Here is a 27,919-nt window from a genome sequence, read left to right on the forward strand (position 1 = left end):
GAGAAAACTAGGCTTCCTGTTAATTATAAATTATTTTCTTATTTCATAGCGATTCCATTTTTGTGAGACTTATTTCATACAATAAGGCATTCCACGTGGTAGGATATGCCGTCATTCCACCTTTCCATTATTTTATCGAGGGTCACCCTGTTGAACTCAAGGACTTTTCTCGCCTCGCAAATTAAGAGGCTCTTTGAGCATTTGCCACTGATTGAAATGGTAAATTCTCTCTTTGCGAATTGTTAAATTTTTCTTCAAAGTTTCCATGATGTGCAGATCAAACCTATTGAAATATCTGCAAAGAAAAGTTTTTTGTTTCAATCGCGTGTCAGAGACGCCACTATGAAATTATTTTGAGATGTTTCTCATATTTTGAAGTGTCAGGTTGGTATTAAACTTTGCTTCCGTTTCACCTTGGGGGGAAGGATACGGCTACTCATAGGCTACGACGCAATTAACCTGAAAGTTAATAGTTCACATGGTTTCCTCCACAAACCTGTTACAAAGACGTAACCCCGAGGTTTTGAAATTGGCTTACCGGTTTTTCAGAACCTTCTTGGCCTAAAAACCTAAACCTAGGTCAATGCATATTCGCTGTAGACAGATTTGTTTGTTAAGTCTGAAAAGGATATGGTCAATATTTTTGCGTGACACAAAATCTATGTGCAGTGAACATAATTTATACCGTGTGTTACGAAAATCATGCCATACACCATATTTTACTGACCTCTCCCGTGGGGAGAGGTCAGCAAAGATCAGTAAAGAGGTCACACACGCTGTGACAATACAATACAATAAAATGAAACATGAAATAAATATACTAAAGATAGAAAAAGATAATCTTACCCTATTGTGAAACAAAAGAATAAGAGTTTACGGTGGAGAAATAGACCTACTTTACAAACGACGTCCATAGAATGTCAATGCTCATTCCGAAGATAGGCACCATAAATCGAGTCCACCGCTGATCGCGGCTCCCTACCGCAGTCATAGCAAGTAAATTAACTACTGCATCAGGAAACAAGAAGATTTCGACCGAGGAAAGGGATTTTTTCACTCCAATATGATCAAAACCGTCCATTTAATTTACGACAAAGGAGACACTATACCTTTAAATATCCACTTCCTTTGAATGAAACCTTTTGAGATGTCCACTAGGTCAGCGGTCGTTTTAGTGAAACTACTAACCCCACGAAATGGCGGCAGTGGCGAACTATGTCACATTTCTTTACAATATTTTCGTGTGTAAGCCCTTCACATGATGTTTATGGTATATCTCGGTATCATAGATGGATTGAGAGAATTTAGAAGTACTGAAAATGACCACACTTGAGCTGTACACGAAGGTAACTGGCAAGGGCTTTTCTGTTGATGACAAGTGGTACCTGGTGCAAGTTTCCCGATGAACAACTTTATATTCACCGGCTTTCCTTCTTTCTCTAGGGAGCTAGAGTATGGATCCCGCACGAACAAGTTATATGGATTGGCGGAGAATTAACTAAAGATTTAAAAGAAGATGGAATCTTGGAGATTGAACTCGAAGACGGAAATGTAAGTCTGAAGTTAATGTATATCATGTTCGACGTGAACTTGAGACCTTTGTAAAGTTTGACAATCGTATGTTTATTTGTAGTGAGCTCTTACGTTGGTAAATCTCACGCTCCATTTGTATTTTTATATATTTATTTTTATTTCTCCAATAGGAAATTACTCTCGATGTTTCTAAGGGAAAACAGAGCCTTCCTCCGTTGAGAAACCCCGAAGTTCTTGTTGGAGAAAATGATCTTACAACCTTGAGTTACTTACATGAACCTGCCGGTTTGTACATGTCAGCAAATATCCCTTTGGTGAACGACGATGTGTTTGTTTAAACTTTTCTCAAGAATCATAACAATTTTTCTTTGTTCTGCTTTCTTGTGAAACCCGTTGAATTCTCTTTGTTTAGTGAGGTTTCCTGTTGAGTTAGTAAATATAGTTACCAAAAATCAAAATTATATTTCGGAGTTGTTAGGTTAATTTTACTTTAATTTAATTTTTCCTTTTAGTGCTGTACAATCTTCAAGTTCGTTTCCTCCAATCCAATGCGATTTACACTTATTGTGGTGAGTATAAATGTATTCTCTGTGATTTCCTCGCTCGGTATTCGTAATTTTTTTGCGAAATATATGGAGGCATGTAAATATTGGTACTAAAATTTTAATAACTTCCAAACCATTTCGTGAAATTATTGGAGCGATACTAATTGCATTTGAGAGTCGTAAGATGTAATGTTTACTCGACGGTCGAAGTAGACGCTCAGCAAAACTAAAAGCAATATTGCATTTTCTATTAGGAAGAATGATTGTTTTCAATTCCTTCTCGGGTTATCTTTTGTTTTGATTTTGTTGAGCTTACAATAGGCTTTCACGCCTGTTGACATTTCCGCAATTCCCTCTGGCTAGAGAAGTGCGAGAGAAAACACAAAGCTATTTTTAAAAATGCAAATTTCTGTTACTTGCTGAATATTTAGGTTAATTCCTGTCATTTTTTTAATTACATATTTAGTTCAATGTTACTTGATTCCAGATTCTTCATGAATTTTGAAGGAAGCTCATCCAAAATGACTCTAGTTTAATTGATCAAAAATAAGATTTTCTAGATTGTTAATTCTAAGAATATTAGTGTGTGTTTGATTTGATGATTTTGTTAGACTTGTACGTGAGTGTAGCTTCATATACCCATTTTCCAATATACTTTATAATTATAAAAGGTTTCAACAAAGGCATTTTTGTGAGATTAAAATAAGTTTTCTACAGACTTGTCAGTGTAGCCATCTTCCTAATGAAAATCAAAGTGTCTATTACTTTCAATTCTAGACTATGAAGTAATTTGACATTTTGTCAAATTCCTATTACTTCCCTTAGGTTAAAGGAATATGCTTGTTCAGCATCAAGACTTTTCAGAGTAGCTTGTCATTTAGCCAGATTTCATGAAATTTCGATAAAACTTGAATGAGATATTGTACCCTCTGCTTAATGTGATGAGCTACCATCATCTGCTGAACACCCTTGATTGTTTTTTAATAGTCAGGCATAATGTGTTTCTTACCCAATAAATGTACATTTTATATTCTGAATTAAATCTCAGTGATTCCCAAAGAGCAAGGTTTTGGGTATCAATAAGATAATTGTGGTTGTATCAATAGTTTCCAAAATCTTACTTAGGTGTTCATGACCTAGTAAATGTGATGCTTAATTGATGTAAATTATAATTTGCCATGCTTTTGATAGAGACATTAATATACAAGGTCACCTTTAAAATCCTTGCAGGTATTGTTCTGGTTGCTATCAATCCTTACCAACAGCTTCCTCTCTATGGACCTGACATCATATCTGCGTATAGTGGCCAATCCATGGGTGACATGGACCCACATATTTTTGCTGTTGCTGAGGATGCATTCAGAGCCATGGCCAGGTGAATTTAAAGGACTAGAAAAGTCAATTTGAGCCCTTGAAATTTTTTTATCAAAATCTTGAGCAGTCAAATCTATGTCAAAGGTTTGGTGCAGGCTCCATAAATTTGTCTTTCCAGTGCATCCACCTAGTGGAGATTTTAATCCTGCTCTGTGGTTACTTTTTTTTTTTGGAAAATACTGAATAAATAGTGTTAAAGAATTCACTTGGGGAGATCTGTAAGTCAAATTGATTTCTGCAATACAGTTACATTGATATGGATTCTTATCCAAGATAAAGTAGACTCGGGTAGCATATTTGACAATAAATTATCATGAGATTGGTTTAAACCTTTTATAAACCCCTAATAGTGACTAGCTTTTAATTTTCCTTACAATATCAGCCCTGAACCACACATTAAGGTCATTAGAATAATGGAAATGATCACTTTGAACCTTGTGATTGTTAAATAAATTCTCCTTGTCAGCACCTTTTAGTTAGGAAATTTATAGGGAACAGTATGGAAGCTGACGTTCGATCTCACTCAATTAGAATTGTAAACCGCCTTGAGACAGTATGTGATATGTGCGGTATATAAAAAATACTTCATTCATTCATATGGAGAAAATGCATATAGATGGTAGTTAAACAGTTGCATGGGTCCTAGGGTCTAGTAAAAATAACCCACAACTGGTGCAAATCATCAGCTATTTGAGGTTGTTGGTGGGTTATGGGACACTTCCTTAATCTTCTTAGTAATAAGAAACAGTTGAACAGCCACCTACTTGAGTGATAAGTCAACTAATTTTCACTGACACTAGTATTTTCAGAGGCTCTTACACAAAACTAGCCAATCAGCTTACAAGAAAGGAACTACAAAAAATTCTGTCTCATTTCCCTGTCACTTTTACTTGCTTTGTTCCTGAGTACTGATTGGGTTCAATTTTGTTTACATGTTTGTGTCCTGTCATGGTATCATTAATTTTGTTTAACTGATTATAGTATTAGGGTGGGATTATAAAGCTTTTTGACAATACTGCTGAATGGCTCGTGAAAATGTCTGTAATTGTATATTCCTTTTTTTAGAAATGGGCTGAATCAGTCAATCATTGTCAGTGGTGAAAGTGGTGCTGGGAAGACAGTTAGTGCTAAGTATGCAATGAGGTACTTTGCATCAGTGGGAGGGGCCTCTACAGAGACACAGATTGAAAAGAAAGTCTTGGCATCCAACCCTATTATGGAGGTAGAACAGCTTATAACTTGTTTAATTGGTTTAATACCATAGGTGCCAACCAGTTACAGTGGCATACTAACACATGATAATGATTTTCGAGGCTGTCTATTTTTACAGGCCATTGGAAATGCTAAGACAATACGGAATGACAACAGTAGCCGATTTGGAAAATACCTCGAAATATCTTTTGACAAGAACTATCACATCATAGCAGCCCACATGAGAACCTACTTGCTGGAGAAATCTCGAGTTGTATTTCAAGCTCCTGATGAAAGAAACTACCATGTATTCTATCAACTTTGTGCTGCATGTGATACTCCTGAACTCAAAGATCTTAGACTTGGTGAGTCAGAGTTGTCAGCTTACTCACTAGCTGGATAATTTCCACAGTGTTAAAATGGCTTGGTTGTGTGAACTTTGAAAAAAAAAAAAAGCTCTATCAAGCCACTTAGTCCATTTACAGATTTTTCTCTAACATCTTCAATTTGCTTTCAGCACACCAAGACAACTTTTACTACTTAAACCAAGGAGAATGTCCTTATGTTGATGAGGTGGATGATGGTGAAGGGTTTGAGGAGATGAGAGAGGCCATGGATCTGGTTGGAATCATGAATGATGAACAGCTGATGATATTCAGAATCTTGGCTGGTATTCTGCACATTGGAAACATTGATATTCAACCAGCCAGTGAGGAAGAAAGTACAATCAATGTAAGGCTCTGCTCAGTATTCTTTACATTGGTCATTTCAGTCATTTTAGGGCCTTTCCACACCAACGAAAAAGTTGTTTATTTGGACACATTTTCTGTCATCACCAACATTTTACAAGTGTGGATGGTTTGTCGTGACTTGACAAATTTTGGCTGAAGCAGCAATTCTTCAGATGCACTGTCGACAAAATTTGTCCCAGGTGGAAACTAAACAAAATCAACTAAATAAATGAAACCATTATTAACTTGTCAATCATGTGTGGTAAAAGCTGGGGCCAGCATGTAATTGAGCTGAAATCAGTGTACTAGAAAGACAAAAATTGTTTTTTGTTGCAAAATTCAAGGATTCTAAAATTTTAAAAACTTGGAAATTGGTTGTGGAATCCTTTAGCAAACTATGCTGGCTGGTCTTATGAACAGATCAGGTACTGCCAAAATTTGATGTCTTTGAAATTTTTAATGCAGATGCAACAGACAAAACAAAAATTTTTCATGGCAAAATTTGTTCTTTGATTTTCTCGGACAATTCTAGTTTTGTCCTCTAACTAGTGAGGAAAGGCCCCAACTCCGTGTCTAGTAAAAAAAACTTAAAGTAGGGAAAAGTTGAACTTGAAGGAAAAGGTTGCTGCACACTGACAATCAAACTGTCTTAGATCTTTTTGTGATCAGGAAGAAAAAAAGAGACAGCAAAATTTTGAATTGACAAGACTAAAACAAACAAACAAGAATATTAAATAGGTTTTTTTTTAATTTCTGATGCATCTACAGTTGTATTAACTTTTAGCTCAGTTGAATGCAATCCAGTAGTACTTAACTGAGGATAATAGAGTTGATGAAAGGGGACTACCAAAGGAGACACAAACTCAGTTTAGCTGTATTGTGAGTGTTACATGACCTGCTTCCACCTAATGTAATATTGGTGGATCCAATTTCTCCGATGCATCTACCAAGTATAAAATCCATTTTTTTTCCTCTCTCTTATACCATCATTGCTAGGACAAAGATTTTCATCTGGCAGTAGCAGCTGACCTGTTGGGTATTGACAGAAGCCAGTTTAAAAAGTGGTTGTGTAATCGCAAGATTGTCACAGTACAGGAGGTGCTCATCAAACCACTGAATGTTGAAGAGGTCTGAGAAAACATTTTTTTAAAAATCTCACTTTATGTTTCTGACTGAATTATAGAGAAATTTAATCAAGTAAATATGTGCCATTACATTGAAGGTAATAATTCTGTGGTTTTTGCTCCTATTTGTAGGCTGATTTTGGCAGAAAAGCAATTAGTAAACACATTTATTCTCAGCTGTTCAAGTGGATTGTACAATGCATCAATAATTCTCTCAGCAGTGGAGTCAAACAGCACTCATTTCTTGGAATTCTTGACATTTATGGGTAAGGCCCAAGCTACAACCTTACATGCTTGAATGTATTTTATAGGGAATAATAGGTTTTTTAGGCATAGTTGATCAATAGAAAGCAAAACACATGGGATTTTACAACAAAGAGAAGCTAGAAATGCTATTAAAAGTGAGTGGTTAGCCAAGTCAGCTCAGCCAGTTGAACAGTTTTACTGTTGAGAGCAGTGTTAGTTTGATGTGATGTTATTTATAACCAAAAACAATTAAACAAAAAAACTGGGTCATACATTATACATTGCATAAAGTGTAGCTATAGGTTCAACTTGCAGGGTACATGTAGTTCAGAGCTGTGGCATGTACATGTTGTACAGGACACTTAGGTTTACCCTTTTCAATATCTCTTCCTCCCACTTTGTTAGAATGTGTTTTTTTTTCCAGGTTTGAAACTTTTGAGGAGAACAGTTTTGAACAGTTCTGTATCAACTACGCCAATGAAAAACTCCAGCAGCAGTTCACGCAGGTAATCATCAGCACCATTAGATTTCTCGTTTCCAGTTTGAGTCACCTCTCTTACTTTTTCCTTATTGTGCTTCCACATGTAATGCTTGCTTAATTATTCATTCAGCATGTTTTCAAACTGGAGCAAGATGAATATGTGAAGGAAGAGATAGAGTGGTCATTCATCAACTTCTATGATAATCAGGCTTGTATTGATCTGATTGAAGCAAAACTGGGAATACTTGACTTGCTTGATGAAGAGTGTAAGGTGAGACAAACTGAGATATTATTTTGTTTGTGTGAGAAATGATCTAGATATAATGATGTAAGGGAGAAGAAGCAGGTGTCAGATAGAATCACCTAGGGTCATAGTATTTAGCTAATTTTTTTAAAAATCAAAATGGCTGCCAACTGCCAAAATTGCAAATGATGCCATGCCCCCAGCAATACCACACTCCATAATTTTAGCCATAGAGTGCTCTTTGGTTGAGTGTCAAAATATAAACAAGGAAGTACACCTGTAAACACAATAATCAATTGTAGCAAAGCAAAATATCTCAATGAGCAAGTGAACTCAAGGTTAAAACAAGCAAAGTACTTGATGTGCAGGAATGTGTGTGAGCAAGTTACGATTAGACTGCTCTTTTATCACATGTTATTTGCAGATGCCAAAAGGAGCTGACAGTTCATGGATCCAGAAACTGTACAAACATCACATGAAGAAGGAGCACTTCAGCAAGCCACGCCTGTCACAAACAGCCTTTATAGTGCATCATTTTGCTGATGATGTGGAGTATGAAATGAAAGGCTTTGTGGAGAAAAACCGAGATTCTGTTAATCAGGAACATCTAGCCATTCTTAAAGCTAGTGAGGTATGTAAGGAAATTGGAACTTGGAATGTTATCAAAGAAGCTCTTAATTTTTAAACAAATTCTCTTTGTCAGCACCTTAGGAAATGTATAGAGAACAGTATGGAGAATATGCATACTGATGTTAGGGTTACGGATGTGAGTTAAATGCTCAAATACTTAAACATAATAAGAGGTTTATTACACCAGTAAATGATTTTTTTGTCATCAACGAATAAAACTCTGAGGGTAAGGCAGTTAGTGGGCTAACTCCAGATTCCATGTACTGATGAAATATTTAATTTGCCATCACATTGATAAATTGAGAGTTTTTGCATTTAAACTAAAGCCTTTCTGCAATAACATCTTTGAAATTCTAATCCTTGTTGAAATGAGGTAATTGCAGCACTGGCTATGATAATCTTACTCGTTAGTACTCTATTTAGCGTTGAACAGCTCTAAATTCTAAACCGTTGAAATCTTTAAAAATCTTTCTGAACCATATTTGTTCCTTGCACAGTATGAACTGGTGGCACAAGTTATTGATTGCACACATAATGTAAGTGAAATAAAGGTATAAATCAAAATTAATTTTAAGATTAACATGATTTAGTTAGCTTAACCTAAATATTCAGTAAATGCTACCTTTAAACGTTTCTCAGTAGAACTAAAAATATAAGGAAAATGTTCGGAAAATCTGCTAAAATTCCGGGACATAACCTGCGGTAAACCAGCAATACTCATGGTCGCCCCAGATTAATAAAGAATTGGTAAATACTCGGTTTAATTGACCATACTGTCATCGCAGGAGACTTAACCTAGACGGCATTAGACCAAACTTCAATTTCGGTTTAAAGTAACGAAACGAGCTGTTGTTATGTTGCAGTATGAGATGGTTGGAGACTTATTCTCTGAGAATGAAGCTCACATGATGCCGCGTAAGCGATCAACTTCTAGAGCTGGAAAAAATGTCTCCAAATCCAAGCGGAGTGTTGGATCAGAGGTTTGTTACCTTATTCAGTCCTACCAGAGGTCAACAACTACTTTCTGACCAGAAGGGAATCTAAATCTAGTTTGTAGAATGTGTGAACAAATTGTGCACTTATTAGGGATGATTACTAAATAGTTATTTTTGGACGATTTTGAGCCAGATATCCCGATTTGCTCAAGGCCATTGAACCTCAAGAATCTGGCAATGTCAGTATGATTTCATGGTATCATTCGATTATGGGTTTTCATTATTTTTTACGGGAATCTCACCGAGGGAAGCTGATTCGCCATTTTCCATGCAAGAGCATGGACACAACTACGCATGAGTTGAATGTTATGAACAGTAAAACAAAACTTGACTGTATTACGCAAGAGCAGACCATAAATTGTTGGCGGTTACTTGTAGGTTACATGATTGGCTGTCGGTCAATAAAAAGATAAAAATTGATTGCTAATAATTTTGTGAAGATGTCTATTTAGTAGTTTGGTAATTTGAAGAAGAATGCGGTGGAGAAATCTTATGTTGCTTGCGAGGATAACCACATCGTTTTGCGACTTTTTTTCTAGTTTCGTGATTCGCTGTCGAAGCTTATGGCTACCCTGAACAGTACAGTGCCTCATTATATTCGCTGCATTAAACCCAATGACCGCAAAGCACCGTTCGAGTTTAACCCACAGAGAAGTATTCAGCAGCTCAGAGCTTGCGGAGTACTGGAAACTGTACGAATCAGTGCCGCGGGGTACCCCTCACGGTGGAGCTATGATGAGTTCTTTAACCGTTACCGCATGCTTCTGAAGTTTGAGGCTATTAACAGAAGAAAGCCACGAGCCTCGATAGAATTGATATTGAAGACGCACATAAAAGTAGGGGAAAATTGTAATCTTTCTAATGTGTTTGCTCGCACCCGAAGGTGATTGCTATCGCCCGATATGTTAAACTACGCCACTTTCCTGAATATGCCTCGGCTACAACTGAGGAATGTCTTTCTTGTTTTAACAATGAGAGGCACTGAGAGAAGACCACTTAATAGTTGCTTTTTGCTACTCGTTAATCCAAGAGATATTTGGGCTCAGCCTTGAACTCAAATTGCCTTTTACAGCTGCAACTGATTTAGAAAAGACGTTGTTTATGATTTTTTGATAACTTGTTTAAGAGGCCTGGAGACCAAAATCATTTTGACTGATCTGTTTTTCAAATCAACCTCAATTTTATTTGCGCTGAATGTTGTGTGAACAAAAGACGTATGTTTGGGTCTTGTTAGTGGTGTTTTAAAGGTAGTTTAAATCCCTTGACTTTATAAATGAATGCGGAAATTTGAGTTGTTGAAAAATTTTCTATCCATGTTTGGTGTAGGACCCTGATAAGTTCCAGATGGGAAAAACGAAAATCTTCTTCCGTGCTGGCCAGGTAAGGTTATCTGTAAATATATTGAATTTACAAACTACAATACAGATTAAAATTTCTTTGTTTGTTGTGACAAGAGAGTTATGAACGCTAATCGGCTTCTTCACGGGGTTGTGTCATAGTTACTGATAGTAAAGATTTGAAAAAAATGAGAAAGAAAAAACAAGAAAAAACGAAAATCAAGTCAACCTAAATAGTGGACCAAAATTTAAGCCCAGCCTTTTGAGTGCTAGTTGAGTGCAACAGCCAACTGAGCAACGAACCCGAAGATAAATGTTTGGTTATTTTATCAAAGTTTTTCCTTGACTAGATTTTGAAACTGGGCTGAGGTTTAGAGCCATATGACCTCCACCACTGGTGCTGATAATTTATGGTATCATGAGAGGTGAAACTGATAATTGTCGATTAAGTCTTTCACTCTAAACATCTCGTTAGCAAATCTCATTACTGTCTGCCATATATTTTCCCACGATGTTAGTTTGAAGAATTTGGTTTTGTATCAATTAACGATCCCCTAATTGATTTTTTCCTTTATTTTATCACTTGTTTGCTTTATATTGTATGAATAGTTAAGGGAAAATTCTGTCTTGGTTACCCTCGGGTGTCAAATGGTTTAAACCGTTAAAAGAAAGACATAAAAGAAAGAAAGACATGTGGCCTTAGTTTGCATTTGCCGATTTATAAACTACTGTTGTTTCATTTCAAAGACGGTTCAATGCCAATGTGTTTCACTTTTAGGTGGCTTATCTGGAAAAACTCAGATCAGACAAGCTTCGAGACAGTTGTATCATGATTCAGAAGAATTTCCGCTGCTGGAGGGAACACCGGCTCTACCTGAGAATGAGGCGGTCTGCGATCCTAATACAGGCCTGGGTACGAGGCTATCTGGCAAGGAGGTTTGTGTATTAATGAGATTCCCGAAAGAAGTGTTTTTATTTACCAGAGGTTCGAGAATAGAGAAAATTCCACTGCTTCCTTGCGAAGCCAAAACTGAAAATTTTCAAATGAATTCAAGCTTCACATTCTTACACGGTCTGTCCAATTCAAATATTTTGAAAATTGGAACCCTATTTTGAACCTTCGGATTTTTACCTGAGGAGCAAATTTTTGAAGCGAATAAAGAAGATGGCTTTAGGATAGGTTATTCTGTGAATCAGGCCCTAAAGGTACTACTTAAAACAATTAACTTGAATTAAAACCCGATGATGTCACTTTCAAGCACATATCCATAATAGGAGATTTCTCCGCTACTGTCCCATCCCACGCCCCTTGTTGATTGTCAGGATCAATTGAAATCCAGAGTGGTTCTTTTAAACTGACTTGATTGCTTTTCTTTTGCGAAAAGAAAACTTTGAGGATCCTTACAATCCGCGCGTATAACCAAGTTGTGGGGCGGAGTTTACATCAGAATAGTAATACTGTTATATTGGAAATAGATCCATTGGAACAGCCTTTTAGGGAGCACATAGGAACTAGCATAATTGTCCCTAAATAAAGTTGCCGCCTCCTGACGGTAACAAAAAGTAACCTAGTTTTTAATTGCGTGTCCCAGAAAAGTGGTCTCCGAAACAAGCTGCTCCAAACGTAATTATGTCAAACATATTTACCCTGCTTTTGTCTCATCTCGACACTTTAGTGACTGGCATAGTAGCTCAGAGTAGTAACTCCAATGACGCAGGAATTCGTTTTGTTTTTTTCTTTAAGACTTGCACAGGATCTCAGAGAAAAGAGAGCTGCGATTACCATCCAGCGCTACTACCGTGGTTTTGTCTGTCGAAAGCAGTTTGTGACCATTCGGGCGGCCGTCGTTATAATCCAGTGCTTCACTCGGGGTATGTTCGCAAGAAGACTTCGCATGCAATTATTGTACGAAGCTAAAACGAAGATCATTCAGCGGTGCTGGCGAAGATACAGAGCGAGAGAGACTTACAGAAATTACAAAAAGACGATTGTTTACCTTCAGTCGTGTGTGCGCAGGATGATCGCTAGACGAGAACTGAAGCAGCTTAAGGTAATTCATGTTGAAATGAGAGGAAATTTGAAAATCAGTATTTTTTTTCGAAATCTGGTTGTCTTAAATTTGTGTGCGCACAAGTAGTTGCTGTTTAAAGACGACAACACGAAAAGAAAAAAGATGTGTAGTTTTGCAGAGGTCGTGCCATAGAAGTTGTGACTAGTAAATGCAGTTGGAATTACTTGGAAAGCTAACTGGCCGAGGAGAATTTAGCCATTTTGATATCACAACTTTGGTGATCATTAAAGCGCTACCCGGGTACATTTACACATTCCGTGATACTTACGCGTGAAAGATGAAACTGTGACCTTCAACGGTCGCCACCAGCGGAAGCAAATCTCATACATACTGCACAATTCCACTTACTTCGTAGTTTTCTGTGGAAAGGTAGTCTTTTGTTCCAGTGACAGAAAGGAAGAGAACAAATTTTACTTTTTTGTGTTCAGTGAGAGAAATTTTATTATAAACGCTTTCTTTTTCTTTAGATCGAAGCGCGCTCTGTGGAACATTATAAGAAGTTGAACATAGGAATGGAAAACAAGATCATTCACTTACAGCAACGCCTTGATGAACAGGTATGCATTTTTTATTTGTTTGGTTTGTTGATCACCTGCCTGCCTCTCGTCCATGTGGTGATCTCAACCTTTTGCAAACTCAGAGAGAAGTGTCTGTTTTTGCATATTGTTTAAAAAATGTATAATGAAATAATTATGAAATCGGTTTTCGCATGATATCAAGAATTATCAAACCTTGTGTCTGTGTTATCAGACCTCGGCTTTGATTATTCTTGATATAATGCTCAACCTATTCCATAACTAAGATATTTGTCATTATTACTAATTTCTTATATATATGATTCAGTTATTCAGTACTATGATTTGAAATACTTTACCGTTTGTTCCTTTTTATAGGTTAAAGAAAAAGAACAAGCAATGGTTGCCGGGCGAGAACTTGAAGCTACACGGAAAGAACTGGAACACGCCAAGCAGTGGAAAGGACAGTTTGAATCGACACAATCCAAAATGCTGGAGTTGGAACTTGTCATCAAGGAACTGCGAGAGGAACTGAACATGGCCATTGTGGAGAAAGATGGCACCGAGGAACGCGCTAAAACAGAAAAGGAGGAGCTAGAAGAGGTTTGAATTTGTATAATAATTTAACTTAACTTTGAAATATTCAGCGCATATTGAGGGGAAATCTGTCTCACAAGAAATTAGAGAGTTTTAGATTTATGTTTGTTTGTGAAGACGTGTGACCGCAAAGCTCTAGGAGTCATGTGACCTGGCTCTAGCGGCCACGTTTGCCGTTTGTGGTCCACGTTTGAATTTCGGGCAAGGCAGTTTCAGGAAGTTGTACTTCCTCGGCGCTCTCCGTCTTCGTGTTCGAAAGTTCTCACATATGTCCGGTAAATATGTGTTAGATGAGGTCTTTTTTTTTCTTTTTTTCTGAAAAACCAAACGTTTAGCCGCATTTTGTGTTTGAGGTGAAGGAACTCTATTCAGTCTGTAATTCAAGATGGCGGCGCACATGTTGATTTTCATGGATTTTTATAGTTGAAAGCCGAAGGCGTGATTAAAAGCTGAAAATCTCAAAACATTTGACTACCAACCTCAAACCACTAACTACGGTTTGAGATGAACATATCAAACGTGGATTTACTACTCTCTCTACTTATTTGGAACGCTGTCACTTACATATTTGAATTTGTGCATTTGTTATAGATAAACAAGAAATTGAAAGAAAAATTGGCAAACCTAACGGAAGAGCTTGCTGAAGCAAAGGCAATTTCCGACAGAGAAGTCTCTCTCAGGGATGGTATGTACTTGAACGAATCCAAAATAACTTTGTCTTGAAATACTCAGAAAATTCGCAGAAAAAGAAAAGGGGTGAAGTGAGGGTAGTGGAAACAGATTGCAAGTCGAGCTACTAGTCAGTCAAATCATGCTCTTCTTCATATATGTTTGCCACCTCTGTCTGTTATTTGAAAACCAGTTTTGTAGTCTAAGAGACAAAAAAAAATTCCTAGCAGCGTGAGTTTTTCGGTGGTGGCTTGGTGCTAAACTACAGGATCGCAAACAAATTACTCAATTCAAACTTAGCATGATTATAAACCCCAATTCACGAAAAGAAAACCCTCTGACTACTCGATTGTGGTCCAAGAGTTAAACTTGAAACTTTTGAGACACAAATACAGCCGGTGGTCAAACGAGGACTGTAAGTAAGGACTTCTTGGGTCTCAGTCACTGACTTCTGGGTTCAGTCAGTCTTCCGGAAGCTAGCGATCAGATACGAGAAAACCATCCTTACACCGAAACTTTCAACAGAAGTCAAGTTTCCTCTGGCTTTGTATTAATTTGTTTGTTGTTGCATACCCTAATTTTATTAAAGGGGATAACTTTCTAAAGAAACTGTGGTACTGTTTCGGTGGGGCATTACAAGATAATGTGGTTTGATCAATTGGGTTGAAAATGTAACTTGGCTACCGTCAAGAGTTTCTAAAGCTGACTTATCGCGTGTTTTCGAGTGTTGGCCATTTCAGTTTGTCGTTTTTAAAACCCTTTACCAGAAATAATCTTTCATTTTCTCGTTGCCTTTAGAAATCATTAACCAAAGCCTTGAAGCCCAGAGACAACAACTTCTGGCGGAATTTGAAGCTGAAAGAAGCAACCACCAGAGAGTTTTACGAGATTACGACCGACTGGAACAACGCTATCAGAATTTACAGGATGAAGTAGAGATTGAAAAATTCAGTCCGGTTGCCAAAAGAGAGTCTAATGGCCTTATAAGAGCTAGTGGTTCAGGTGCGTTATTTTGGATGTATTATATGATATTAGCATAATTGTGCCGGTGATTATAGAGATGCACGCGCTCTGATTGGTCGAATATTGTGTCCTATCTCGCTATAATCACCTCGCACAAGGTGATTATAGCAGGAGCGCTGAATTTCAAAATGGCTGCCTCGCGTTTTGTTAGTTATACCGAGGAAGTGATGAACGCGACGAAGAAAACGCTGCTCCAAAAAGCACAAAAGATGCTATTAAGTTTAGAGTAATATTTTTGAAAATAAAGATTGAAGTTTTTACTTTACTTTACTTTACTTTACTTTATTGAAATTTGTTACACGTACAGAATAGTATCGGCAACTGGAGAAGAAAACAGGACGATGTCCCAATTGATATTCAACCCCAATAAATATTAACAAAATAGTAGTAATAATTATAATCGTGAAAGTAGTAATAAAACTAGCAATAATTATCAATTAAATAAATCTATCAAATTCTTATGAAAACTGGCTCTTTATCTTGATACGAGTTATCAAAACAATTGAAACTGAAGGGTTTCAACAAGGTAACGAATATTTACAACAGAATTTGAAATCACCTCAGGAATTATGGTACTGTACAACAATTGTTCGCCTCAGGCTCCGTGAGTATTTTTGAGTAATCCTCGACTTCGTCAGGGGGATTATTCAACAATATTTACTTCACCATCGGCGAATAATTGTTAAATATTTCAATAGCGTTCCCTGCCGTCGTGGATCAAGAGCCCTGTTTGCTTAAGACATTTTTTTGTGGAGACTACAGGTATTTTGAAGTCCATCTCCAACTTTCACGTTAAAAAAATCAGCATCAAGTCATTAGAGTCGCCAGGTCCATTATTGATTTGACGTGACGTTTCTTCTGTCATCGAATTCTTTAAAATGTATTTGTTTTACTGGGATTTACCATTGATATTTATTTCATTTATTCAGTTTACTTTAATTTACTTATTTGTAAGCCGCTACAGTCGTTGGAATAGCGCGGTCTGCGGTAGCTAACTCAAAGAAGCTTACTGTTTTCGTACTATAAAACTTCATTGTCTTTGTCGCTTTTAATCTTTCTATCTTGTGCGCCACTCATTAATCGACTGGTGAATTTTTCACTAAGCAGATTGTGTTAGTTATTACATTGAGGATAATTCCGACCTTTGGGCCGGGCACAATTCTGATTTATTTTAATAACAGAAAATTCTCTAGAAGATGCCGATGAGAGGGAACAGCAACAAGATGAAAACGTGGAAGTTGGAATTAAAAAGAACAAGTTCGTTCAAGGACTTAAAAAAAGAATACGCGAACTAGAGGACAAATTAATGGAATCTGAACAGATTCAACCGAATGGAGATATACCCCGTATTACTGTAGAAACATCATCGGAACAGAAACCACCAAATGAAAATCAGGTTATCGAATCTGAAAAATTTCAGCAAGTGCTACATGAAAGAGAACAATTGGAGCAAGAGAAAAGTAGCCTCGAGCAGCAAAACAAAAAGATAAATTCTGAACTTGAACTTCTTAGAAAACTCGTAAGTCAAAGAAATATCGATAAAAAGGCGGAATGGGACATGATAAAGGAGAGAATGGATGAGATGTCGGCCGAACGCGACCAGGTAGAGAATGAGAAGAACCGACTGAGAGAAGAACTTGTAAGAATGGCTTCTGTCGCTAAGGACATGCATAATGCAGAGGAACAGTTACGAACTAATCCTGATGAAAGCGCTTACGTACTGCAGGCGGGGAGTTTGAAGATAGCAAACAACGTTCTGCAGAGTGAACTGCAAGACTTGATTCAGAAGGAAAAGGAATTGAGGGCAGCTAATGACAAGCTTTGGAAGGAAAAGGCACAGTTACAAACGGTATGTTCGAACTCTCTCAAAAGAACGTTTTTACTCTTTGAAATGAGCAGCAGGAATTTTGCTCTCGAATGTTTACTTAGTAAATGTGGTCAATTTTAGTTGCGCTGCCCAGCAATAGATTGTTAGGTAAAAACTTCGGCCAGCAGAGGTACTTAAGGTTTGAAGTTTTGAGAATCAGCACCTCAACTGGTCATGAAGTCAACTCTTGAACGACACTTTTGTAGCACTGTCGCCGATCTCCTTTTCTTTGCTTTGTCTTACGTCCGTGAGAAAATGATTCTACCATCTTTTGACATTTCCAATTTTATGTGTAGATAATACCCCTACTTCATTCATGATTTGAGTATGATTTAGGCTGGCCAAAATGTATATATCCTGTTTTAGGGGCGTGGTGCGTCCTTGTCATCTATGGATGGGAATTTCAATCAAGAAGTTGGCCGTCTGGTAACAGAGAACGTGGTGAGTAGGAAAAAAAAAGTTTTTTTTTTTAGCCTGTTGCTCTAACTGGAACATTTGGTTGGTTTTGTCGTAGTTTTACCAAAAATAGCGCAGAGCTCTTATAAAAGCCCTTTTTTTTTCAGGAACTCCGTGAACAAGTTGAAAAACTAGAGGCAGAGCTGGAAGAGTACAAGAAAGGTGGAACAACAGCGCTGACTCCATTCCGAGGAAGAGCACAGTCGTGGAGAGGTCAGATTAACAGCAGTTTTATTGCAAAGATGTCTTTGTCAGTTCTACTAAATTGGTTGGTAACTGTTTATTTTATAGGTGAAGTGGAGCAGAAACGGAGAGCTCAAAGTTTCTTATCTGGTCAAGAACCAAAAGCTGGAAAGTTGGTAAGATCAGAAAAATCTCCTGAATGGATTTTTCATAGTTTTCTTCGGCCTGGGGAAATATTATTAGTAGCTTATTGGGAAGACCAAAATAATTGCCCTTACAGCAGGGCTTGCAAGTATGTTGCCCAAGGTTCCAAGGTTGCCCAGCAGTTTTTTATCTATAAAATATTTATTTATTTCATATCCATAACACTGGATTCAATTACTTAATCGAATATTCTTTTTACATTATGTTTTTTTTATTTTACTTTTGGCACAAGCTGTGAAACGCACATGGTTATGTTTTGTTTGTTTTTATTAACTCAAATTTGGTAATATGTAATAATGAGATTCTCCTGCCTCGTTTATTCGCGTTATAATTTGCGGTTTTAAACGAATTTGTCAGATAAAGAAAGGCTCTACTCTGGTGTGCTCGGCTCACTTCAAGCCAGAGGATATGTATAAGATTATAACTGGGCTTACACGTTAAAACATCGCAGTTTGCATGAACCAAGGAGGGTAAAGACCGCCGACAAAACAAATTGCAAGAGTAAAAACATTTTGCGGACCAGCAAGCAGAAGATAAGCGACGTCAGTTCTTTTTCAATTCAATCCGTTTCAATAGTCATAAAAACCTGCTGGCCGAGTCTTCAATCGAAAAGAAAAGGCGATCGCTAATAACACGTGCATCTAACAGCTCACCGGTCACGACGCGACTCTTACCTTGAAATCCCTTCATCTTGCCTTGTAGCGGCAATCCATTTCGATTTCAATAAATCATTCGAAGAAAAATTGAAGAAAGATAAATTCTCACCACTTTTATTTCGTTTGTCGTTACTACAGAAATTAAAGCATCAATGATCGTGGTCCATGCATGCTTGTAATCTTCACTCAAAACACTGTAATGTAACACAAAATCTAAGCCTTATGCCCATCCAGCCTCGATTTGGTGTGTCACGCAACCCAAAATGGCGCTGCGTGATAAAGGTGTATTAAAGAATACATTGTGCATAATACTTGTGACTCTTTTGGTTTACCGGTTTCTAGTCCTAAACTTTCACTTAGCATTCAATCAATTGTTTCCTCCAGGTTATGAGGCATGCCGGACTGCTTAGGAAATCCTCGCATGCACACATGGAAGGGGTAATTATTCTGTTTACTGTTTGCTTTGCTGGTTTCTTGTTGATCTATTTTAACTGAAGTTAGTAATCAATGTGGTGTAGTATTTGTTATCGATCACGGTTGGCAGTTTTGCTGAAATTGTTCACCTTAACCCGTGCGAAAAATCGTATTTTCTCGTGTGTCCGGCTGACCCAAAGATCTTAACGTGTGCAAGGAAACTGCTCTAAACCGACGTTTGATGCAAAGTTTTGCAAAGAGTAAGCGACATGATAACCAAGTACAGTCTGCTAGCAAACGTATGAGAGAATGCAATGGTTAGTAACGATGTTGTTGGATGTCACGTAATTACTGTTGAACAACGGTCGAATTGTCGTAGTCACTTCTGTAGGCAGCAAATAATGCTTTGATTTTTATGTTCACTTTGGTAGGATCTTCTTCCTCCTCTACCGCAATTAAGACAGCACAAAATCCGTGGAATGATTGAATTTTCAGGCGAGGACGAAGAAAAAGTTATCAAATTCCTCATCACTGATATGAACCCCAAATCCATGGCAGAGGCTATCCCAGGACTCCCCGCGCACATTCTGTTCATGTGCATTCGGCATTGTGATCACGTAAATGATGACCGGCGTATGCAGAGTCTGCTGACTAACAGTATAAACAGCATTCGAAAAGTAGTCAAGGTAAACAGTGTATCAGATAATTCTTATTTAATTAGCTATCGAAAAAAATCCTCTAATTACTTCATTAAGCGTTGTTTTTGATGTTGAAACTTGCGCAACAATGTACATGCTCAACCAACTGGATGGAAGACTGAAACCAATCACTTCTTGGTCACTTGCATTCAATTGTTGTAACCTTATTTGTTATGATTTACCCTACAACTCATGCCTTCAAAGGAAAATGTTCCAGAAAGAGCTGTTTTTTGATCTCCTATCTTTTTTACTATTTTTTTAAGATTCGCCAGAAATTACTTTACATGTGCATTGTCCTTCAATAGAAGAACTGTGAGTTCAATTTAGCCACTTTCTAAAAAAGCGACATTCTTAGACGAATTACATGAGAGAGGGAAAAAATTATGTATCTACTGTACTCGGGTTTAGCTTGATATAGATCCGTGATCCTTACATTGAAAAAAAACTGGCTTTTGATCAACAGAAAAACCCCAATGATCTTGATATCTTGGCATTTTGGCTGGCAAATACGTCGCGCCTTCTTCATGACATGAAGCAGTACAGTGGAGATAAAGTAAGTTTATCCATAATGTCAATAGGCTCAATCACCGACCGCTGTTCGCATATGGAGCCCACGCCCCCTTCCCGACCCTACTCGAGAGTAAGGCCAAAAACCGAGCCTACAGCACTGAAGTTCACTTTTAACATGATATCCAAAGGCCTAACTACTCACACTTCTTGTATCTTTGATTTTTTTTTAGTTTGTTTGATTTTTTTTTTCGTACAGTTTTAGTAAAGAGGGCTTTATTTTTGTTTAAATACACTCAATCTCCATCATTCAGAAGTTTTGTATCATATGTTGCCACAGTTGTTGTTGTTTTTGGCGATGTTTTATGATATTTAAGCTGTAACTACCAAACTAACACCGTTGTATTTTTGCATGTAATGTCATTAATTGTAAAAAAGCCGATTTCCATCCAAAATATGTTTCGTTTTAGAAGAATTTCATCTTGTATTAAAAGGAAAATAATATGAATGGTTTTGCACTAAAAGTTTTCGCCAGACCTCGCTTTGAAACCGAGGCGGAAATAAAGTTTGAAGTAGCGCCAGCCTTTGATTTACAAGAATTCGAGCCGTAATAGACATGTGTGAAAAAAAAGACGAAAAGTTTCCTTGCATTTTATTTTTATCTTTGCCCTTTTCTTCTCAAGATATTGATTGATGATTAATTTTTCTTTTGACCGATCTTCCTTGTGTTTTTCATTAACATTTTCTTTTGAGGTCACAGTGGTGTAACTTTGTGATGTAACTTTCAGTGTCTTACTTCTGACTATTCTCATTCATTCTCGCTTTGCTCACTGAAAATTCTTCAGTGGTTTGTAAGACGACCCGATGAAGACGGACTGTCCGCATCTCTGTTAAAACAGTGGAGTTATATGAAGGATTACATCAAAGATGTTAGTTTGCCACCAACCTTTCTTATTGTGCACTTCGTGGTTTGTTTTTCTCGCTGAATGCACGCTTGTATCTGCACCATCTGGTTTCTTCTTCCTTTTTTACACCCAAGGCGAATTTGGTTGTCACATTTTGTGAAACAATTTTCTTTGAATGTCTTTTGCTCATCTTTCTTCTCTGCTAACTTTGGTCATCTTTTATGTTCTTTCATTACTTGTTCATGTAACACTTGTGACCACAAATGTTTATTTACTTATTTTTTTATTTAATCATTTTTACTTCTCTATTTATCCGTTTATGAATTCTGGTTAATGTTTATTTTGCATTATAGTTTCGTCACCTTTTGTTTACGTTTGTTTAATGCTGTGGCCGCAACGTACAAAACCATTATAGCGTTCGTCAACGTTCCTTCTCTGTGACTTATAATTGTCATTTTTGTCTTGTCACCATGATCAAAAAACTCTTTTTTTTTAGTACGGAACATAAATAGAAAAATCTTAGCTCATACATTAGAAATGAAGAAACACCCTAAACAGTTAAATCTCCAGAGAGCCCTTAGATTCCGACTTTCAAGTTTTTTTAAGTTCGATTATGGTGTGATGAAAGTGTTTAGAAGGCTTTTTTAATTGATGATCCGCATTAAAAGTAGGCACTTCTATTCCGAAATAGTCATCAGCTAATTAACTAATCGAATTAAAATCCTTAAAATGTACATGCTTGTCTGTTTTTTTCAGGCGTTTCAAGTGCAAAACACTCCAGAACAAAACGAACACTGTCTGAAAAACTTTGACCTGACAGAGTACCGGCAGGTGCTGAGCGACCTGGCCATACATGTGTATCAAGATTTAGTCAAGTGTATATGGGAAGCTATACAACATATGATAGGTAAAATGACTTGTCCCAATGATCCTATGGGAGTGATAAACAAATAGTGACTCAGTAGGCTAATTGGTGGTGCCATGGTTCAAGACACAGGTGGGGTACTGTCTTTAGTTCAAGAAGAGAACACATCCCTCTCTCAACTTTCATCCTCCCCGGACCCTCCCCCCCATCCCATTCCCCATCCCATCCCCCATCCCATCCCCCATCCCATCCCCCATCCCATCCCCCATCCCATCCCCCATCCCATCCCCCATCCCATCCCCCATCCCATCCCCCATCCCTCAGAAGTCTAAATGAGTACCAGCGAGCTGTCAGGGAAACCTGATAAGTTTTTTGTGGGGAGGGGGGGGGGGAGGGGGAGGAAACCTACGAACCTGTGATTGACTTGCAATCCAGGATAGGTTACAGCAGCCTAATTTCTTGAGAATCGGTCAGTATTTGACAACGAAGTATGTCAGTCTGAATCCGCCATATTCCCACATGATTTAGATTAAAATGGTTTACGACCGACTGCCGTCCAATTCGTTCGTGGATAATCCGATTACCAACTGATCCTGGGCTTTTTAGACCTGATCTTCTTGTTACTCTATTCAGATTGATTTCGTTTGGTTTAGAAGAAAATAAGGAAGGTTTTGTAGCTTTTTTTGATTAAATGAAGTAGCAAAACGATCAGAGATTGATTTGAACGACACAGAATCCTTTTGCCAATTATATCTAGTTATGACTAGTTAAGCTTGCTTCACACTTGCGACACAAGAACATAATAAGAAAACGAAAAAACGAACAGATGACTTGTTTTCTTTATATCACTGTCTGTTTAGTTTCGCTTCTAATACCTGACGTAGTCGACCTGTTCACGCCTCCGTGAGATGAAATGATTACGTTCTTATGTATTTTTCCCTAGTGCAGCTAGTGTGAACAGTTCATACCGATGTTGCTATTTTCTTGTTATGTCTGCGTGTTCACATTACTAACTTGAGAACATAATAACCTTCTCCCGTTGTCTTCTCATGCCATTATGTCGTTGTTTGTTATTCGCAGTGCCTGGAATGCTTGAGTACGACTCAATTCCAGGCGTGTCCAGTTCCAAACCATTCGGTGGGCGACCCAAAGCTCATGCTGATATCACAGTGAAGTCCATCACAAAGATGGTGGGTGAATTCATAAGGAAATGTCACAAAAATACTTCGTACATCACAGTCTTAAGTTTTCTACACGGCCATTTGTGAAAGTTTTGCATTGCTTGATATCATCAAGGGGTTAATGAGTATTACTAAAATTGCTCCTTACATTTTTCTATCTTTTGCTATTCTACCCAATTTGTTGTACATTTACCTAAAATTCCGACAAGAACTAAAAACTTTGATTTGACGATTTTTCTTTTGTCAAGTTCCCATTTGATGGATTGCAAGTATATTTTGATTTCAGCTTTCAAACTTCCTTGCCATACTCAATGCCCACTGTGTGGATCCAGAAATCATCAAACAGGTTTTTAGACAGGTAAGTCTGGTTGACTAGGTAGTATAATTAGTTTCTTGCATTCTGGTTTTTGTTGATGTGGCTTTTGCCGATTTCTTTTCAACAATACTTTGTTGACATTGTTTTTTTTGTTTTGTTTTACATGATGACTTAGCTCTTCTATTACATTGGTGCCAACATGATGAACAACCTTCTGTTAAGGAAAGACATGTGCCATTGGTCAAGGGGAATGCAAATCAGGTCCGTCATCAAAATAGAACTTTGCTTTTATACTGAAATACCAAACTGAATTGTAATGCAAAAAGCTCATCACCAAATTCAAATTTCTCCAAAGAAAATGACAAAACAAGAATGACCGAATCTATGCATACTAACAGAACATTTGCACCTAAATCTTATTGTTAGAAAAACTTTCTACCTGGTAAGTGAGGCATAGTCAAAGAGGGAAATAAAGAAAACCTAAAGTTTTACGTATTTTTTTCGTTCCCTAGATTTAACCTCAGCCAGTTGGAGGACTGGGTCCGGCTGAACCAATTGGAGGGCAGCGGTATTGTGGAAGCTTTGGAGAATGTCACACAAGCGACACAATTACTTCAGGTCAACAAAAAAACGTTGGAAGACGTGGACGCGATTTGTGAAGTCTGTAGTTCTCTTAATACCTTACAGGTAAGATAACTGCTCTACTTACCTGCTGATAGGTAAGATAACCGCTTCTGGTGGATTTGTAGTCGTCATCGGAAAATCATGAAAGATGGGAAAATAAACTGGTCACACAACTCGCAACAATACGAAAGAAACAAAGCCCACAGATAGAGAGGACGAAATTTGTTTGTTTGTTCGTTTTGTTAAGTAAACGGCGCAAATTCAAACTATTGTGAATTCATGTGTTTGACTTAAGAAGTGAAATGAATCGCGGACTTGTTTTGGAAACCGTATCATGGTTGCCTGAGGTCATGGAAAAGTTCGAGAACTTCCAAACTTATTGCTGTGGCAACCATGATACAACAAGAGCGGGTTGTGCTGGAAACCTATTGCAGGTATCAATCCTGGTTTAACGGTCTTGAGGGGCAGAGCAAGTATGGAGAACACTTCAGATTAATGACGAATATCCCCAGGAGACCATCTTGAGGTCATTTTAGAGTCACGTTTTAATCTAAAATGCTAAATCAAAAGCTAGAAAGCTCAGTCAAATCAATGCATGTTGGTTAGTTAGTTAGTCCTCTTCGTGCGTCTTTGCACATGAGGCATCGTCTAGAGAATGCCACTGATTTCTTTCCGTTGCCAGTCGCCCAAGTTGCTTTATGCCCATCCTCTGTCTCTCATTTCCCTTTTTACGGTTCTCCTCCAAGTTTCCTTGTTGAAGCCTCTCTTTTGCCTGCCGTTGGGAGTTCATGGAGGGGGCTGTGGGCATGCAAGGCTGATATGGCATTCGAAGAACATGGCTGCTACAACTCCATCTTTTGCTCTGGACCTGCGTGGTGATTGGTTCTGTATTCGTTCATCAAAGCAGTTCATCGTTGGAGATGATTTCAGACCAAAAGAGGCGGAGAATTCTTTGCAGTGTTCATTGATTCCCACTAATTGTGATAATTACTTCATTTTTCGTAGGTCCAGAAGATATTGTCCATGTACACACCAGCCAACGAGTATGAAGCCAGAGTACCTTCGTCTGTGGTTCGTGCAGTTGTGGAGCGCGGCCATAACAAGTCAGATCCTATGTACCTGATGACTGATACAGCGTACATGTATCCCTTTACGTTGCCTTTCACTCCTTCAGCTGTGTCGTTAGAGTCTCTGACCATCCCTGATCATTTGAACCTTGATTTTCTTAAGGTGGTGTAAAGTTTGAGTTAGTACTAAATAGCAGAATTGGGGTTTTGGATTGGAGCTGGAATTTCCTTTTAAATTTAAATTTTTTTTCGCATTAAGAATACTCATGTCCAAGTTCTGTCATTATTGGGTGCATGTTGGTACCTCAAATCAATTAGACTGCTTCGTGTCATTTCGAAGGACCCCTACCAAAAAGGTATTATACGCTAATATATAATTTAGAGAAAGCCGTCATTGGCTTTGAAGTTAAGAAACAAGTTATGAATGGATATATTGTATCAACAAAGTAATTGTTAAAGTACAGAAATAAGACCTGTGAGTAACAATTGAGCGTAGCCTCAGAACCAAATTTACATTAAGAATGCTTCTTTGATAGACACAAGTTAAGCATGTAGATAGCATAGCCTAATCATTGCGCCCTATTACGAATAGCCTCTTTGCCTGGTATGTTAGCATTTAGCGCTTCTCTGGAGGAGACCTTAGCAGATCTGCAAGTAGAGAGGTAGTGGACCCCTATGTTTAACTTTCAACTGTGAGAGTGGAGTTGAAGGGGAGGGGGGGGGGGTTGCGAGAAGTTAATCTCAAGTGTTGAACTGATTTGATTTTACTTTCGAGTCGTCAGAAAGGTTAGATTTCGGAACACCTTACAAACCGCCATTGAGAGGTAAAAGAGGAACTTAGAGTTTTCTTTATCGTCATCTTTGTATTTTGTACTTTGTTTTTTGTTATTTTTCGCTTTGGTGGTTATTTTGTAATTCGTCGATCAGCAAAGCCCTTTTTCAATCCAACGGTATTTTGTACTTAAATATACTTTTGGCCTTTTGTTGTTTGTCTCTTATATGTCGGTTAACCTAACACAGCTATTTCAAAGAAATTGTGTCTTGTAAAATTTAATTGAGAATTAATTTTTGTGATTTCGTACGGCCTCTCATCACCAGGAAAAGAGATGATACCTTCTGTAAATCCACTTTGCCGACAAAATCAACATTTCGTGACCAATGACAGCCATTATCTAGTTGTCACGCAGTACTCTCCAGAAGAAAACGCGTGACGTTGTAAGTTTAAAAGGTCACGGAGGATATTTTGATGTAGTTTGGTGAATGATCAATTTATTTGATGGAAATTGAAATTGCATTGATTATAATCTCAATGTTACTTGTTTTAGCAGTTCTTGATTTTCCTGATTTTAGCAATTTCTGTGAAACTATAAAAACTGCCAAAGAAATTGCAATGCGGAATTTGTTAGCATTCTTTACGAACTTTTCTTTGTTACAAAGAGGAATTTGCAACTCGTACATCAACATGCATTATATTAGGCATAAATACGCCCTTGGCATGGTTGATGACGTACCATCTGAACAGCATTACCGCGAAAAAAAAAGGTAAATTTAAGGTTTTACAATCGATGTAGTGTCAATACGCATTCACAAGTGCAGGTTACGTGAATTATAAGCTGATTACTGAAAATATCGAAATATTTTTGGGAGACAGGCCAGAGGAATATTTGTATGATGACGTGAACATGTGAAGTTGATATGATAGCAGTGCATGTGAAGCTAAATTATTGAATGATCAGTAACCAGGACTGAAAATAAATGTATATTTTTTGTATTTTTGTGGACGGTATTTTGTTTTCACTTTGAAGTGTCCATGAAGTTATATCTGATAAAGCTTTTTTTTTTACTGAAAAGAAAAAGATCGTTGCATCGAAAGTACTAACTTGTCCGTTCTTGCTTTCGTACACGTGATCTTCTCAATGGTCCCAATTGTTACAAAAAGCTGAAGGTTACGATGAGAATCGGCCTTGCCTAACTCTGATGAAACAAATAATCACAACAAATCACAGCTAAAATCTACGCAAACAATTTGTGAAGGATGATACATTACAGAGGGAAATTTTGAAAGAAGTAAATCCTCTCTCGTGCTCGTTACATGTGCCTGCACGTCTATAGAGTCTGCAAGTCGATTTTGTGAGGACAAACCTTGATCTCGGGGAAAACCGCCACAGAAATGGATTTTTCAGAATGTTGATTATGGCTACGTTCAAACGAAACCGGACGAGTTTTCAATCGGTGGAAAATTCATGCGTCTGGGCGTTTCGTTCTCATGGAACCATGCCAAATGTACGAAAATTTGAACGCCGAAGCGTTCAAAAATTTGAACACCAAAATCGAGGACGAATTTATAGCCGGTGCAGTCAACAATTTTACCGCCACGGTGTGAACACCTTAAACATCGAAATTTTTGTACAGCGAAGGCGTGGCTGCACGGATACGTGGTAACTAGGCTAAATAACATGTTTACAATTGTATACGGAAATGGAACGTGTTGGTTCATTGATTGCAGTGCTCGGTAATATTACAACTTTTTGGCATAATATTATCTTGTAAATGTGTAGACCATGCCGGACTTACCACGCACGTAAGCGACGTTGTGTTGGTGTTTTGATAACGTCAGAAAATCAACATTTAAAACTTCGCACGTCTATCTGTAAATCGAAGACGTCGAA

At 37.7% G+C, this 27,919-nt stretch overlaps 1 protein-coding gene across 2 annotated transcripts; it reads left to right on the plus strand.

Annotated features, from left to right (window-relative positions):
* Positions 1-1,188: 1,188 nt before the first annotated feature.
* On the plus strand, positions 1,189-27,021 carry LOC131784254 (unconventional myosin-Va). 2 transcript variants are annotated; one of them, XM_059101053.2, is made up of 36 exons: positions 1,189-1,346; positions 1,444-1,551; positions 1,704-1,818; positions 2,046-2,102; positions 3,309-3,453; positions 4,518-4,674; positions 4,783-5,008; positions 5,161-5,375; positions 6,371-6,502; positions 6,631-6,764; positions 7,169-7,250; positions 7,356-7,496; positions 7,894-8,100; positions 8,597-8,635; positions 8,963-9,079; positions 9,634-9,930; positions 10,421-10,474; positions 11,210-11,367; positions 12,176-12,482; positions 12,971-13,060; positions 13,397-13,621; positions 14,207-14,300; positions 15,083-15,286; positions 16,489-17,156; positions 17,541-17,615; positions 17,738-17,843; positions 17,922-17,989; positions 19,058-19,111; positions 19,519-19,773; positions 20,249-20,338; positions 21,954-22,104; positions 23,143-23,252; positions 23,530-23,601; positions 23,735-23,820; positions 24,072-24,246; positions 25,189-27,021. In XM_059101053.2, exons 1-36 carry the CDS (start codon positions 1,320-1,322, stop codon positions 25,420-25,422), a joined length of 5,475 nt encoding a protein of 1,824 aa, XP_058957036.2. In that variant the 5' UTR covers positions 1,189-1,319; the 3' UTR covers positions 25,423-27,021. The 2 variants fall into 2 exon arrangements, with proteins under 2 accessions (XP_058957036.2, XP_066021197.1); XM_066165100.1 differs by lacking the exon at positions 8,597-8,635.
* The last annotated feature ends 898 nt before the right edge of the window (positions 27,022-27,919 follow it).

Source organism: Pocillopora verrucosa, chromosome 1 (genome assembly GCF_036669915.1).
Source record: "Pocillopora verrucosa isolate sample1 chromosome 1, ASM3666991v2, whole genome shotgun sequence".
NCBI classification, from domain to species: Eukaryota; Metazoa; Cnidaria; class Anthozoa; order Scleractinia; family Pocilloporidae; genus Pocillopora; species Pocillopora verrucosa.

What these genes read in the sequence shown, in the direction of transcription:
- LOC131784254 (XM_059101053.2), top strand. Translation starts at nt 1,320, where the DNA reads ATGACCACACTTGAGCTGTACACGAAG. An exon ending in AAAAGGCACAGTTACAAACG is followed by an intron (nt 17,157 to 17,540) that starts GTATGTTCGAAC and finishes ATCCTGTTTTAG; the next exon opens with GGGCGTGGTGCGTCCTTGTC. An exon ending in GTCTGGTAACAGAGAACGTG is followed by an intron (nt 17,616 to 17,737) that starts GTGAGTAGGAAA and finishes TTTTTTTTTCAG; the next exon opens with GAACTCCGTGAACAAGTTGA.